The sequence below is a fragment of the Halichoerus grypus genome, chromosome 8 (assembly GCF_964656455.1).
Source record: "Halichoerus grypus chromosome 8, mHalGry1.hap1.1, whole genome shotgun sequence".
NCBI classification, from domain to species: Eukaryota; Metazoa; Chordata; class Mammalia; order Carnivora; family Phocidae; genus Halichoerus; species Halichoerus grypus.
Window position 1 is genome coordinate 6,516,377 of NC_135719.1, and position 16,576 is coordinate 6,532,952.

A 16,576-nucleotide genomic window follows, 5' to 3' on the forward strand; every position below is an offset into this window, starting at 1 on the left:
ATGTCTTCCCAACCACGCAGATACAGGTAACCCCCTCAAAGGGGGGGACACCCGAGAGAGAAACGAGGAGAAAGGCTGTCATACGTGTGCACAGCCATCCAGTTAGGTGTTTGGTCCTTACCGTGGGAAAGTCCTCCCCCATAGGGCTAGAGCAGACGGGTCTCTTGATGAAAGGTATAGTAAAATGTAGCACCGTTGGGATGGCGAGTGACTGTAGGTAAATGTCATTGATCACAGATCTATAGGGTTGCCTTGGGAGAGGCTCGGCTAATGTGCCGACCGCCTTGGCAAGCTGCTGGCATCAACCAACCCAAGACCCTGGACCTGAGATCTCTTCCATATGGTACTTTTCATAGGTAGTATTCTCTACAAGTTGGTTTTCTTGGATCAAAAGAATCTGGTTGTTTTGCGGGGGAAAGGAAGTAGGGGAAGCTTGCTTACTAGAATGGGATGCACTGTGAAATTGGATAGTGGGCATTCTTAGGTCATGTTAATGCACATCCTCCAAAACCAACACCCTAACCGCCCCCCTCAACTTGTCAGAGGTTTTGCATAGCCGAGGAGGGAAGAAAACTATGTGCAAAGCTCTTGGGTGGGAGAGCATGGACTAGTATAACTCTCCTGGTGGGGCCAGTCACTGGCCCTGGAAGACCCTTAGCTTGGATTCAGACAGATACGAAGGAGAAAAAACCACCACCATCAACCCAATATATATATTATTCCAACCCAATATATTTTTATTATGTATCTGAGAGAGAGAGAGAACGTGCGCGAGAGTGAGCACGAGTGGGGGGGAGGAGGGACAGAGGGAGAGGGAGAAGCAGGCTCCCCGTTGAGCAGGGAGCCCAACACGGGGCTCGATCCCAGGACCCTGAGATCATGACCTGAGCCGAAGGCAGACGCTTCACCGACTAAGCCACCCAGGCGCCCGCAACCCAATATAATCTTAATTTAGGTGATGTTCACTCAGTCTTTTCAAAGAACATTCTTTCATGCACGGCAACTACCATTTCCATCTCCCCTTGCATTTCATCTACAAGGTTCACTTTGGAGAGCAGGTGATTCTACTGGTGGTGTCTCACGCCCTGGCTCTCTGGCCAGGAGAGGTTGGGTGTGTGTAGACACCTGCGGGCTGGTCATTTCTTTGGTAATTGCTTGTAAGGCTGGGATGAAATCACTTGTGATAAGAACTTGGTGGTTTTGCCCGCTTCCTTCAAGCTCACGTTCGGTGACGGCACAGGAAGAATCCTTTTAGACAGAAACTCCCGCTGTACAAAGGACACACAGCCACGCCACATTTTTAGCCTTTTATTTAAGTAAAGAAATTCCATTGAATCAAAGATAACAAAATTACAGTTTTTGTTTGTAATGATCTTCGTTTACCACCACACAGAATCAAAACAGAGCCAAAAGTAATATGAGAACATAAAATGATCAAGGACACCGTTGTTTAGTATCATTTCTTAATAAAGGTAAATATCCTCATATTTAGAAAAAATTGCATTGCTAGTTGCAAATCTTATACGCCCCTGTGCTGGAGGATCCCGTACCCCCCCGCAAAATCCGGCAGCATGGGGGCTTTCAGAACACAAACTCAAAAACACATGATTTTCAGGGCAGCATCGGATGTTTCAGAAAATCAAACCAAACCAAACAAAAATGAGGAATGTGAGAGTGATGGTTCTCAAAAATCAATCTGGAGGCAGAGCTGCCAACCGAAGAACGTGGTTGAGCGAGTCCAACCAGGGAACGGAGAGATGGAACCGGCCCCCCACCCCCCGGTGTTGCTAAGGCAGGTGCAATAGCAGAAGTCAGAGCTCAGGTAGAGTGAAGGTCTTCCTGAGGCAGTGGGAGAGACCCACATCATCTCTGGAACTGGTGTGGAGAGGTGACAGGACTCTACGTGGACTTGTGCTTTAGGAAAACGGAAGAGGCCAAAACAAAAGCCAGACAAAACCTAAGTCCTACCTCCAGGATGGACCAGGTCCCCGGGACCGGTCTGGGGGAGAAGCGGCCGGTGCTGGGCCCGAGGGGGTCAGCAATTATTCTCAGTGACGGGGGACTCCTCAGCGTGGGTGGTCGGGAAGGAGCAGGCCTTTGAGATGAAGGGTCTCTCTGCAGGTGCTAGAAGTGGACTGTGCCCAGTTTATGGCAATAGATTTCTTGGCTAGTGGGGACCAGAATGGGGAGAAGGTAGGTTCTAGATTTCATTACTAACTGACCGGAGTCAAGGTAGAAGACTTACCCCCTGGTTCGAAACGGACTCCAGCCTGTTCATTAGAGATACACGAACGCTTTGCCCACATACATGCCAGGAAAATCAGTTCAGGAGGGTGGGGGGAGGCTGACTCTTCGAGAAGGGGCAGCTGTCTACTGTCTGGCAGGCTGAGAATGGCTGGCGAGCCGGACTCTGCAGCCTGCTTCCCAGGCCACTTGGGGAGGATGCTGGGCTGCGGCGTCCGGGGGGCAGCAGCGGAGAGGCAGGCAAGGGGGAACGTGGTTGTTCTGGATAGCCTCCCAGTTCTACTGCTAGCAGGGGCCCGCTCCCCTGCCCTTAGCTTCGAGTGCAATTTGGCAAAAGCGATCCTAGCTTATGAAGAAGGGGGTCCTTCCTTCTGCTTAGATAACGGAGGGAAAAACCTTTTCCTCCATGGCTCGGCCTCTAAATGCCACAGACAGGCCACATTTCATGGCTTTTTGAAGCCTCCAAGTAATCCAAAGTGGCTTTGAACAACAGAGCGAGGCCCAGAAGGAAGAGAGGCGTTGGCGGGGCGGGGGGGGGAGACACGACAAGACATTTGGCCAGTTCTGAATCATGCGTACTGTCGGGGGGTGGGGGGTGCCTGGCCTAACGAGGAGCACACAGGCCACATGAAGAGATTCTCTGGCTTTGCTGTGGCTTCGCTTCAAACTACCACAGCACGAGAATTTGAATTCCAGGGCCGCGGTATCGTTGGAATACCAGGGGATCCTCTAGGGGCAAGGTGAGGCTTTCCGGGCACAGAGAACAATGCCCAGATGATGCTGGGCATCCTATGCCAGATGATGCTGGGTGGGGGGGGTCGTGCTGCAGTGAGAAATGCCTGGAGGACAAAGCCCTGAGTTCTTTGGGCTCCATGTGACGTTCCAGGGATCTTTACTTGGCCTCTAAGAATCGATGGCCCAGGAAAAGAAAAGCCCCCCACATCTCAGACATCTGCTTGCCTGGCAAACACAAACAAGAACCCACGCATTGTTTCTCTGGAGCTGGCAAAGGCGATCTCAAGTCACACAGTTACAAAGAGAGCCCTCATTCAGACGTCAGGCTTCGGAGCTCAGCTATCCAGAAGGCTCAGCTTTAAGGAAGATTGTGATTTCAGAATGAAAGCCTGAGCGGGAAGGATTTCTGCCCTGGGAAACAGGACTGTGAATCTCAACGCTCTGCCTGAGTCCCACGGAAGGTTGGGGACGTTCGCCTTATTCGGATGGTCAGCACCTGTCCCAGTCACAAGACCACCCTCGGGACAGCAAGGATATTGAGATGGCAACGGAGATTCTAAAGAGAAGCCACTCAAAGACACAGGGCTTTGGGTCATATCAAGGGTCTTCACCGGCAAAGGCTTAATGCAGAAGCTCCCTCTCTCCAAGTCCCCCACCCCCCCAAGATGAGGCTGGAGCCTTGACAGGGCCACCACCACTTGCAAGAGCCATGGAAGGCAGGTGGGAACGCTCAGGCAAATGATGTGTAAATAGATGATTGGTCTTCAAGCTGGTCTAAGGTGAGGGCACTGGGGCTCAGCGAGGTGAAGTGATTGCCCTCAATCCAACGTGAATTAGAGACAGTTGGGATGAGAACCCAGGTCTCTTGGACCCTGGCTCCCTAATACCGGGTCAAGAAAGGAAGGCTCCTCTTTCAAGGCATATTTCCCCTCTTAGGGTATGTCACAGGGCCCCCTGCAAGTGCATAATGCTGCAGAGAGGTTAAAAGAATCTAGTGACAACAAACAACTTCCTGCTTTCATTCTGCTCTGGAATCACAGCAGGGAAGAGAAGGGCTTTTCCTGAAGTCTATTAAACTTCCTCCTAACAAAATGTATCAAGGGGACGTGACATCATTTTCTAGATAACCTTCATTTGGCCGGGATCCGTTACTCATTAGTGGTCTTCAAATTGTTTGAGAGGCAGGGAGCACGGCCAGAAGAAATGTGGGTGCTTTTCCTCCTTGGTTTTTAATGTGTTAACCCCTGCGATAGGATTGTCTAGGTCTACGCAACTTCTATCTTTATTCTGATTTTTAAAATATTCGAACACTCTTTGAAAATTCGGCCCTGTGTTAGGCCAAAGAGGACCTTCATAGCAAGAGCGCTCCCATTATCATCAGGAATGAATGACTTCAGGAAGAAAAGCAAAGAAAGCTGGAGGAAGGAAAAAGCTGACCTACATATAAAGTGCCGCTCCCTTGTTTATTAGGCAGGTTTGCATCTCTGTAAATTCAATGCCTCTGTGCTTTCATTCAGGGACAAACAAGAATTTTCCTGTAAGACCGCCACGGTCACATTCTCATTTCCATGCCTGAGAGCCTGACGCCTGAACAAAGGACTTCAGTTAATTTCATGTGAGCCAAAATGGAATGTGAGTGCCATTCAGAGTCACACACTAGAAAGATTTCAGCTGGGAAGCGGCCCCCACAGTCCTGTGGGGTAAATTCCGGTCGTGTGGTGACAAAGGCTAGGCCCCAGGCCCAGCCTCTCCTCCACCGGGCCCCAGGGACTTCTGGTCCCCCGCCAAACCCCCGGGGTGCGACAACAGGACTGTCTTTTCTCTTCCTGAATGGAGCTGGTACCTGGCCACTACGCTGTCAAAACAGATCAAGAGATGTGACCTAAGGCAAAGGCCCCTCTTGCTTCCTGGGATGGTGCTTTGGCCCCATTCAGTTACCGCTTTGTTTACCTACTTTCACAAAGGGTCTGTAAGAAACAGGACTATGAATCTTCTAGATTACAGCTGGAGGGGGGAAAAGCAATGGAGGGGAGGGGACCAGCTTCCAAATCGAGGGGGTAGATGATAAAGTGCCAATTTGTGCTGAAAGAACATGGAAAGGAAATGCACCAGAAAAATCACGGTTGCGGGGGGGGCGGGGCGGGGAGGGAGTCACAATGACGAATTTGGTGTGTGTGAGCGATTACAACAAAGAAATGGTGGGGACCACGGAAGTCTCAATCTTTTGAGACGCTGGCTGCTCTCAATGGTATCGATCAGGATGATCTGGTGATTGTCAGAAAACAACGTCAGGTTGCAGACCGTCATAGTCACTTGGACCGACACCCAAACCACATCCACCTGCGGCCGTGAGGGGCGCATCCAGGCCCTCAGGTGGCTCCCTTTACCCCTGAAACATCCACACAGACCCACTATTTATAATCCTATCTGTCCTGGAGCAAAGGAGATGAAGCAAGGACATTAAAAAAAAAAAAAAAAAGAAAGAAAGAAAAAAGCGTATCCAGGCAATTTCACTCATAGTTCCATTTAGTTCCAGATAGCAACTGCTGATTTTTCAAAGTGCAGGGTTTTTAGATATTCAAGTACCACAGGACTGGAGGAAAGGAGTACTTGAAACCTCGAATAACATTTTCATTTGAAAAGACATACTTTGGAAAGCTCTATCTAACAGAATATAAATATAGGCCATTAAATTAAAAATCTGGTTTCCAAATAACACCCTTTTCGGTTGAAAAGATCTTTCTCCAAACTCAGATCCAGCTTTCGAATTGTTTGGTTATCAAAAGCCAGAGCTAGAAAGACTTGGGTTAAAAAAGTAAAATTACCATTGAATGTCTAAAAAAACCCAAAAACCCAAAACACCTCTTTCTATGAAAATGAGGGACAGGAAAAAAAAAAAAGGCAAACGATGACATCCACAGGTGTAGACGAGGAGAGTAACTCCCAGGCTTCCCTGGAGGGATGTTCTCTCAAACCTCAGCAAGCTGAGTTTGTCATGGATCATTCGAACTGGCAGCGGTCTCGGCCATCCGCCTGGTCCAAGTCCCCCGTTTTATCGGTGAAGAAACGGAAGTTCAAAGGGACTTGTCCAGGGTCATACAGCCAGGGAAAGGCAGAGTCCGGCGTCGCCCAAACTCTTCCCTCCCCACCAGGCCCTCTCCCGAGACATCACACTGTGGCCACGACAAGGCAGCTGGACATGACAGGGGCTGCTGCTTTGGAGACCCCTGGGAGCTAAGGGACGCGTCTACCCATACATTTCCATAAAATGAGCTACCGAGATGTTTCTCATTGAAAGGCCCTGCAGTAGAACAGTGTTTCCCAAATTTGCCCTGTGATGAGGATCACCGGGGGCACTTGTCAAAAATTAAAATCTCCAGACCCCTTCCCAGACCCACTGTATGGGCCTCTCCCAGGGGAGGGACCTGGGAGGCTGAATTTTTAACAAGTGCCCCAGGTAACTCTCATCGTTGGCAAAGGTGTGGGGAGACTGTCTTAGGAGACTGTAAGGGAGGAACCTGGCTCGTGACTCCACGGAACTTTCTTGGCCACATGAGGAGCCACACGGCAGCGTGGGAGGCCCAGGTGCTTCGCTCCCAAGCTGACCGGCCTCTTCGGCATCGGCCTAGATGGGCGAGGGCTCACCAGGGTCTCCGTAAGGACACATACGACCACCACAAAATAGCATATACATCCTTCACTGCTCTTGGGGACAAGCCTTTTTGATTGGCAAAGCAAAACTGCTGTTCAGACACATTTTTAATAGGGAAACTAGATGTAATTGGCTTAAAAGCAATCAAATGCTGAAAGTGGACAGGAGGGTGAGAACCCTGTCGCTTGTCACCATGGATAACAATGCAATGGAGAAAACCAGTAACGAAGCACAAAAAATAGCCTGGAGCTCCCAGGGACGGAGGCCTACTCCGGCACAGGTGTGCCTGGCGGGTCACCCCCGCTGATGGCGTGAGGTCAGATCCAGGTCACCGAGGGAGATGGGGGACCTGAAACAGCCGGTGAGGGACGCGGGTTCCAGGGGAGGCGGCTGGACCGCGCCAGAGTCCGGGAGGCCTCACTCCAGCTCGGCCTCCACCTGCTCCGTGTCAGAGCACTGGGACTTGTTACGTTCCCACTGGCAAATGGCGTTGGCGTACTCCACCACCAGCTTATCCATCCACGTCAGGGGCTCGGGGAACAGCACGGAACCCTCAAAGAAGCCCAGGTGGCCCCCGTGCAGAGGCAGCACAAACATGACGTTCTCCCGTTTCTCTGCAGGGGGGAAGGCAGCGGAGTGAGTCAGTGACTGGTTAGCTCCAGGGCCGGGGTGGCCCAGGCTTTCCCCACAGGTGCAGGTCAGCCAGAGGGCATCTGACTCCTACCCACTCAGCTTCGTTCACTAGAGCGGCAGGGAGATTAGGTGGGCTGGGCAGGGCGGTGGGATCTAGCAAGGACCGGAGCAGCAGCTTGGCTCTGGCGCAGAATGGGCACCAGCTTCAGAAACACTTCGAAATCTTAGTGGTTCTCAAACTTGGACATAGATTATAGAGAGAGAGCACTGGTATTGCTAAAGCTGACCAGGTGATTTCAGTGATATAGCCGGATGTTCCCCAAATTTCACCGTGCCTCCAAATCACTGGGATAGCACCTTAAAATGCAGATTCTGCTTTAATAGGCCCGGAGGAGGAGCTGAGATTTTGCATTTCTAACAAGCTCCTAGATGATGCCCATGCTAGGTGCCACGGGTGGGGGCCAGGCTTTGAGTAGGGATTCCTGGCATTTATGCTATTATTTACTAGAGAACAAGGTCAATTCAGTGGAGGCCCCTCCCGGCACGCACGGTTCTGGCTCTGCGGGGCCCTTTTCTTGTCTGCTCCCCCTTATTCTTCCCTCTCAGTTATTATTTCATAAATTCTGTGTGACAGCATGAGAGCTATGGGTGTTGCTTTGGACATCGGCAGGAAACCACGCGGCTGCTCTCTCTCACGGCCAAGCGCGGCTGAGCGGGTCGCTTTTGCGCAGGGAGCCTACGGTTTGCAAGCGGGTTGACGAGAGCCGGCTCTCAGGACCCAACACACCTGCATCACACACAACACCCCCTCGGAGCAGGGCCCCGAGCTCCGCCCGCCGTATTATGTACTCCTCCAGCTTGGGGTTGGGGAGAACCAGGAGTGCCCCCTGCTCTGGTGAATACACAGGATATTTACAAGGGAGACCTAACCACACAGGGCTACAGAGGGCGGGGATCTGAATCGCAGCGCAAGGTGTCCTTGCAGGAATTCCCAAGTGTTTCCCTCGGCTGCCCCCCCCTCGTTCCTCCCTCAGCTCCTCTCCAGCGTGCAGCGTAGACCCGGCCGGCCTGAAGCGCAGCGACGTTCCCATGAGCAACGTTCTTTGCTTTCTCAGTTGCTTATATTTTTAATCCTCAAAGCAGATGGAGAGGCTGTCTGTCAGAAGAGGTAGTAGAACTGGCTTTTCTGTTTTGCTTTTCGTGTCAGGTTTTAAGCCGAAATATCTAAGTCCAACTCTCAGACTTAATGGAACCCTAAGCCTGACACGATAATTTCAGAGAACACCAGGGGACTCCCCCAAACCCCTCTTGGCTGTGGATATAAATGAGGGTCGTCTCTGGCACCAGGATAGGACAGGAGAAGGCTCTGCCCAGGCCCCATCACAGCCCCAGGACTATGAGGCCAGGCTGAATGAGAACTCTGCCACGGGATGTCCTTCCCCACAGAAGCTGGCCTTCAGGAGGTGACAGCAGGGTGAAGGAGACAGAATTTACCAGGGCAATGTGCTGAGTGGCCGAGGGAGCAGCAGGAAGGAACACTTACCTGAAAGAGATTTTGGAATGGTGAGGAGGCTTTCGTGCACCAGGGGGTCATCAGCTGCGTTAACCAGCATGAGAGGCACATAGATCTGCAGGCAGAAATAAACGATCGATCCCCTGTTTTAGACGCCATTGATTCAAGGCTCAAATTCACTACCGGCCACGTCTTTGAAGCAAAGGGAAGAGGGTCGCTACTCAGTTTGCTGGACGGGTGGATTGAGGGTGCCCCGTCTTCCCGGGCAGCGGCATGAATCCTAACCATGTGCTCTCGTGGCTGCCTGGCAGGGGGGCACAGGAGCAAAGCTCCCGGTGTTCTAGGTGACCCACGTGCTCTGAGGGAGTGAGGGCAGGGCTCAGTGGGGCTCCCTGGCAAAATATTTCTGATGATCCTCCACAGTATCTCAGGTTAGCCTACCTTTCAGAAAAATGACGTTACGAAGAGTTATGTACCTATTCATTCCGTTTATACTGTGGGGGAGGAAAAAATGGGAATATGCTCCTCTCCAGACAGGGGAGACTTTCTAGAGGAATCTGAAGGTGAGAAACAGGAGGAGGCTGGTGGATATTGGGAGGCAGTCAACATCCATTTTAGTAAGACAGGCTTTTTCCTTTTAGTGCAGACAGGCTGACGGGGGGCACTCAGACGCTCCTGAACAGCGAGGCCCGGGAGTACAGAGGCTGGTTGTGCCGAGCTGGAGGCCTCTAACACCGGCTCTAGGCAGCTCAACGGCTGTAGTGGCTTAAAGGAAGATGCCCAAAGCCTGGGGGATGATGCTAACTGAGCGTGGGGGGAGGGGGTGGCCAATATGGCAGATGGCAGGACTGCAATTCACAATCACCTGCTTCCACTGGGTGAGCGGTGGGCCAAACCAGCAGGTGGACACTGACGGGGATAAATGGGAAGTCCTGTGTTTGAGTAAAAGGAGCACCTGTACAAAGAATGATGAAAGACCGGTTTGGTGGTGGTGCAGGTGAAAAACATAGGGAGTTTATGGTTGGCCAGAGACTTCACGGAATCCACTCTGAGTTGATTGCAGCTGCTGAAAACTGCATTCATATAAGCCCGTCTACCTTGTCAACAGACCTGTTCCTCCTTACTTGGATACAGAAATACATCTGTTTTGGGGCGCCTGGGTGGCTCAGTTGGTTGAGCGACTGCCTTCGGCTCAGGTCATGATCCTGGAGACCCGGGATCGAGTCCCGCATCGGGCTCCCTGCTCAGCAGGGAGTCTGCTTCTCCCTCTGACCCTCCCCCCTCTCATGTGCTCTCTCTCTCTCAAATAAATAAATAAAATCTTTAAAAAAAAAAAAAAAAAAAAAAGAAATACATCTGTTTTCCTCTGCGCTCACCAGATCATGGCAGGAACCTTGAGTTTAGTCCCAGCCACCACACTAACGAAATGCACAGGGGCCAAAACAAGGGTCCAAGATTGCAGGAAATCTACACAGATCTATGAGGAGCCATGGCAGGAACGGGGCTAGATTTCACTGCTAAAGGGAGACTGAGGGACAAATGGGTGTTGCGGCAATTTCCAGGGCTTTTTCACAGCCATAGGAGCAGACTGGTCCCGCTCTGCACCGAGGGGCAGCTGTGGGATTAATATACGGAGGTCACAGAGGGACAGGGTTTGGTTCAGAAACAAAACCCAAGCCAACAGCTGCAGGGGTCCGAGCCCGATTCTTCCACCAAGGGTGTTGGGGAGCGTGCTTGGTGCACGTGTGCTCGCTGGAGGAAGGGCCACTGACTGGGAGAGGCTGCTCGCCCCGAGCTCGGGTCACCACTCACCCTGTGCAGGTACCGCATGCAGCTTTCCTCCTCGTAATATTCCTTCAGGGAGTTATAGCCGTGGAACTTCCTGCGACACACACACACACACGCAAAGGAGAAGGACAAAGCCTGAGTGCCTGGCCCACAGTCATGACTCAGGAAGTGCCATCCACAGTATTTACGAGCAGATGTTAACACCCTTCGAGTCAGGATAAAACCAGAGGACTGTGGACACTAGGAAACTGACATTCAAAGGCATTTACGAGAACTTTCTCTTCAACAGAATTCTTCCTGGCAGAGGAACCCCGACCCCTGTGAACTGGAAAGAAACGTGTCTCAGGTAATGGATGCGAGACAGAGATTCAAAGTTGCCAATTCTGCGAACTCATGGAGCAGCAGTCAGAGGGACTTAACAGAACCCTCCCTGTTCCCGCCCGAAGTCCAGCAGCTCGGCTCTGCCCGGTGCTCTGTTCAGGCTGGAGCTCTGACACCAGCCGGCCGACTCAGCCTCAGGCCGGAGGATCTCTGGAAACCTCTTTCTGACACACCTTAGGGCCTCTGGTTTCTGACTGGTGGTTTGGTTCTCTTCTGACAATGAGGTCAGAGATCAACAGTTGCTTTTTCCAGCTAAGGCTAAGCTCAATAAGCTCAATCAGAAATTACATGTACCAGGGAAGAGGACGTTGTCAGGGTCTCAGCCTCAGGTGCCTGAAGGGGGCGGACAGGTGAAGGGTAAAGGAACAAAGTGGGCGGGGTTTGCATAGGACACTCAGAGGAGAAACTTCTTGCCCCCAAAGAAAGAGGCTCTGTTTTCTTGCAAAAGACAGCCCTCTTGGTCTATTTTTGTTTGTTTTGTTTTGTTTTGTTTTACTTTTGATAGAGACACGGACAGGTACAAGAAATATTTCCTTTTCCTGCCAATGCAAATTATGTGGCGACTGATCCCTGCCCCAGGGTCAGAGCACAGCAGGTAGGGTAAGGACTGTGAATAGCAGGGTGTACGCACCCCAGCTCCCCAGTTCCAGCTCAGTTATGCCACACAGGAGTGCAGAATGAGCGGTGAGATCCTCCCCTTGTTTTCTAAGAGCAACTAGAAATCTGGATTTTTCTGTGCGATCTTCAGTTTTTAAACACCAGACATTTATTCAAAGAATAAAAAAAAGCCCTGGGGCCCCCGGGTGGCACAGTCGGGTAAGCGACTGACTCTTGGTTTTGGCTCATGATCTCGTGGTTCGTGGGATCAAGCCCCACGCTGGGCTCCACGCTCGGCAAGGAGTCTGCGTGAGTTTCTCTCTCCCTCTCCCTCTGCTCCTCCCCCGTGTGCTCTCTCTCTCTCAATAAATAAATCTTTAGAAACAAAAAACAAAAAAAACCCCTTTAACACTAAAGTGGGCGAAGAAAGCCCTCGTGCTGGGCAGTGCTGGCCTGAAGCCTCCCGCCCGCACCCCGTCCCCGAGCACGTGCATACCTCATCACGTTGTCATCGATCTGCATGAGGGATGTGGCAGTGTAGAGGCGGCTCAAGTCTGTGTCCTCCAGGCTCTGGGGTTTCTTAACATGGTCTCCAAAAAGAGCTTGCCTAGAATGAGACACAACAGTAGACAGAATAAAAAGCAGACGATAAACCAAATCATCATGTCGTCCCTTGAAACAGCAGACAATTTTGTCAATTATACCTCAGTAAAGCTGAAAAATATTTTAAAGAATGGATGATAAACACCGACAGCAGAGCCTGCTTCCTGGCCCAGAGGCAAGCCAGGAGAGAGTCTTTGGGAAGGCATATGGGGGCAAGGTAGACATAGATGCCTTCAGCCTTCAGCATGTCCCAGAGGATAAGCTGGTAATGTTGACTTTTGAATAACTGCAAAAAGATGATTGTCAAGATCTTCTTTTCCTTTTCAGGGGCAGCTAGGCAGAGATTGGGTTTGAGCCTAGGTGAATACAGTTGACCCTTGAACAATATAGGGGTAGTCACAGTCAAAAATCCATATAGAGCTTCTGACTCCCCCCAAACCTAACTACTAATATCCTACTGTTGACCTAAAGCCTTGCCCATAACATAGTCGATTAACACATATTTTGTATATTACACATATGATATACTGTATTCCTACAATAAAGAAAGCTAGAGAAAATGTTATTGAGACAATCATAAGGAAGAGAAAATACATTTATGGCACTGGCCTGAGAAAAAGCCACGTACAGGTGGACCCACACAGTTCAAACCCGCATTGTTCAAGGGTCAACTGTATTACAAATCCTTCGCTGCAGGGGAGGTCTTAGGATGGGCTCTGTGGTGAGTGGGAGGTGGTCAGCCAAACTGTGTGGGGGCCTTCATCTACGGTTGTGGGGGCCTGTCTTCACACTGGAGCTGACACTGCCCCTCCCTTTCTCTTGAGGAGGTGTTTTTGTCACTTTACAAGAAAGCGGTAAACCCATCCAGTGTTGGGGCAAGTCAATGGCTCTCCAACATGTCAGCTCAAAAGCTTACGTATACTCAGAAGAGTCATCATTTCTCTTAAGAAAAAGATCCATCCTGAGAGGATGATAATAAGGGTAGGGATCAAAATGTGCACATTTAGACTTTTCATTCCCTGTGAGGTCTCAGGCACACAGCTGATGTAGGACTGAGTTTGCGGCCTGGCCCAATGGTGAGAAAGGTCGTCATGGAAACTAAACGTTCTGGTACCTACTCACAACCTCTCTCAAAGAGGAACACATGTCCTTAGCATTTGCCCCCCAAAGATTATTGGGAAGATTATATAGCCAGAGTTTAGAATTCACAGCTTAAAGTGGCCCTAAAATTTCTAAATATTTCGCTGTCTGTAGTAAATTTAAAAAATGTAGATACACCTAGAACACATTCAGAGGACTCTCTCAATTTGTTAAGAATTACATGTTGGACCTTCTGGACTAATTAATTAGTGGCAAGACTGGGCCCTGTAGCAAAACAAACGTTCTCTGGGAGGAAACTGCTTCCCATTCCAGAGGTGTGGAGAGGCTGACAGAGGCACTTGGTGTCAGAGGCTTGGCTTGGTCCCTTCTGGAACCTCAGCAAACCTCCAGTCCCATCTGAACCTCAGCTGAGCCACGCCTGACTCAGGGCCCAAACACCACGAGCTGAGAGAAGACCGTTTACATCCAGTGAGCCCAGGGGACAGAAGTCTCCTGTCCTCCACCCACCCGTCACAAGGACCCAGCAGCTTGGCAGCCTGAGGAGTCTGCGAGCATCAGCCTTGCCCAGACTCCCCGTGAGCCCCGCCCACAGGAAGCCCAGTCCGGGGTACTTGGCTGGGATGGGCAGTACCCTATTTTCTTTGAACCACTGAAATAAATAAGCAGGTGATCATTCAGTCAGATTGCCTTTCCCAGGATGACATCAACCCCCCACCTAAAATTGTATTGTTTGAGCGCCCATGATGTGCCAGGCTCTGGGGGAAATCAAAACCAGCCCAGGCCCTCCCCAGTGCTTTACAGTTTAGTTCAAGACGCAGGATTCACACCGGGGAAGCGACAGAAACACAACTTGGGGGTGGAGGAGTTGGCTTCACGGAGGAGACCTGAGACGGACCTAGAGTGTGGGCAGACGTGATGGGAGGGGCATTCTGGGCAAGGCCCCAGCGGTGTGGGAGGGGCCAGAGGGCGTGTGAGCCTCCGTGTGGCCCAGTCCAGCTAGAGGGAAGGCAGGTGCGGGGGAAGCGGGAGGGACGGTATCCATAATAACAATCATAACAATAAAACCATCGCTAATATTTATTGACTTCTCTAAGCGGTGGTCAGAGGCTATCCCATGGAAGGATTCTGAGCAGGACTGAGGCAAGACGAGCATGGGGAACATGCAGAGGTGTGAACAGGGCAGCGTGGACACTATGTGGTGCCCAGCAGCTAGACTCCCGTCCTGCAGCTGCTGGTCAGAGCCCCACGAGCCCACAGAGGATGACGATGCTTGATCCTTCAGCACAAGAGTAGCCCAAGGAGAAAGGTTCCTAAACCATGACAAGCCACCCTCAGGATTGCTCCAACTGGGGAAAGAATGGTGTAGAAGGGTTTCTCGTGTTGGATGTATCGGGAATCATGAAGGCAGGATGCAATCTGGTGGATCTGGCAGCTCGGGACAAGTTTGTTTCTAAGCAAGTCACAAAGCAGCCGGCAGAGAAGCGGAAGCACCCCTGCCTTCATTACATTTTTCTGGAGAAACCAGAGTTCTGGCTTTTAGTGACTCGAAAATAAGCTCAGAAAGGAACCGTCTCCTGGGGGAACGTGGGAGGCTTGGTACCTGTGTGAGAGGATGATCTTCTTCATGTTGTCAGCCATGAGGAAGTTATAGAAGCGTCGGCACTGATCCCACTGCATGAAGGTCTCCTGGGCCCTGAAAGAACAGCAGACCAGAGTGAGAGACCACACCTGGAGGGACGCGCGGGCGCCCCCACCCTGGACAAGGTGCTCGAAGCACTTCTACCCCGGAGAAAGCGGCGCTGGCTCCCGACCCCGAAACACGGGTTTCTGCGCGTGGACTCAGACTCTCCGTAGAGACAGATGGAGACACCAAAACAGCCTTGCTGAACGTGAGGCCCCAGCGAGAAAGTTCTCTAGCGGCACAGGCTTTGGGGGGTGACAGTCCCGACACCCTCGTCCAGCACGGTGGCCTTCTCTTTGTCACAGAACCTGCCAGTACTCGTGTTTGAACATTTCTATTCGGCTTCCTACTCTGCAGGAAGGTTTTTCTGGCTTAATAATGGGAGTGTGTAAGGGGAGGGTGGGTGTGGAGAGGCACAGTGCAGGGAAAAACCTAAAAGAACTTTTGTTGCTGTTTGAGAAGCAAAGGGAAATCATACCATTTGAGCTCTGTTTTGTTTTTTTTTTTTAAGATTTTTACTTATTTATTTGAAAGAGAGAGAGTAAGCGAAAGAGAGCATGAGCAGGGGGAGGGGGAGAAGCAGACTCCCCTGCTGAGCAGGGAGCCCGATGCGGGCGGGACTCGATCCCAGAACCCTGGGATCATGACCTGAGCCAAAGGCAGTCGCTAAACTGACTGAGCCACCCAGGCTCCCCATTTGAGCTCTCTTTTGATTAGCCTTAGAACATTCAAGGGGCAAGGAAACGGAAGAAGTAGAGCGGTGATCCACTCCTTCTGGGCGTGGCTGCCGGGGCTGGTTCTGAAGTCTTTTTGCCCCTAGAGCCAGTGTGTGCAGTCGGCATGACTTGGCCTACCTGACATGAGGGTCATCGCCTGACACCCCAACAGCGGCACTAGGCAGGTAATATTCTCCCCACTCCAGATTAGGAGACCACCATGGACTCAGAGAGGTCAAGGGACCGGCTGCGGGTCACACCAGGGCAGTAAGGTGCAACTTTCTCTATGTGCCAGCATGGCAGATTTCCTTGGCCACGTGGCAGGTGACAAATAAATGGCAATGTGCTACCTGCCCCCCTCCGCTCCCCCAACCCTGGATCAGCCCTTCCCACTCAGTGTTCTCTTCCCTGCATGTGAACCCACAGCTGCCACGGAGTCCATGCTAACCCCCACTTTGCAGATGTCTGAGTCTCGAGGCCTGCTCCAGCCCTGGGAATGAATCTGGGTGTCACCATTCCCACACATCATCCATCGGTTTCATATCCCAGATGGCCAAAGAGGGGAGTGGGTGGTTCACAGGTATTTTCGAAAAATCCAGGGAGTTTATAAAGTCATTTCCCCAAGGCTGCCACATTTCAGTTTTGGAATGGCAAACATTTCCTGTAATATTGTGGTTAAAAAATAAGAGGTAATGGGAGGTTAAAAGTGAAAGGGTTTGTGGCTTTCATGGTCTGTGACATGCTCCTAAACCATGGGCTAAGGCTCAGAGGGAAGACTAAGACTGCCTTCAAAGGTCAAAAGGCCATTCTATAAATGTACAAGGGGCTCCCCAAACACTGCAGAAACAGAAAGGATGGGCCAGATCACCGGGAGCAGGACCCTGACTAAGGCAGGGATCTGGACCCTTGCCTCATGGTCTGAGCAAGGAGGG

The 16,576-nt window shown here is 51.2% G+C and overlaps 1 protein-coding gene across 4 annotated transcripts in view; it reads right to left on the minus strand.

The window, feature by feature from the left end:
• Positions 1-1,295: 1,295 nt before the first annotated feature.
• The window catches only part of ABHD2 (abhydrolase domain containing 2, acylglycerol lipase), a 97,137-nt gene continuing 81,856 nt past the window's right edge, over positions 1,296-16,576 (minus strand). For all 4 annotated transcript variants that reach the window (XM_036072658.2, XM_036072666.2, XM_078078892.1 and 1 more), the window contains 5 exons: positions 14,848-14,940; positions 12,040-12,150; positions 10,590-10,659; positions 8,808-8,892; positions 1,296-7,245 (listed from right to left, as the gene is read on the minus strand). In XM_036072658.2, the coding sequence (XP_035928551.1) occupies positions 7,049-7,245; positions 8,808-8,892; positions 10,590-10,659; positions 12,040-12,150; positions 14,848-14,940 (556 nt within the window). In that variant the 3' untranslated portion in view covers positions 1,296-7,048. The remainder of the gene's footprint in view (positions 7,246-8,807; positions 8,893-10,589; positions 10,660-12,039; positions 12,151-14,847; positions 14,941-16,576) is intronic.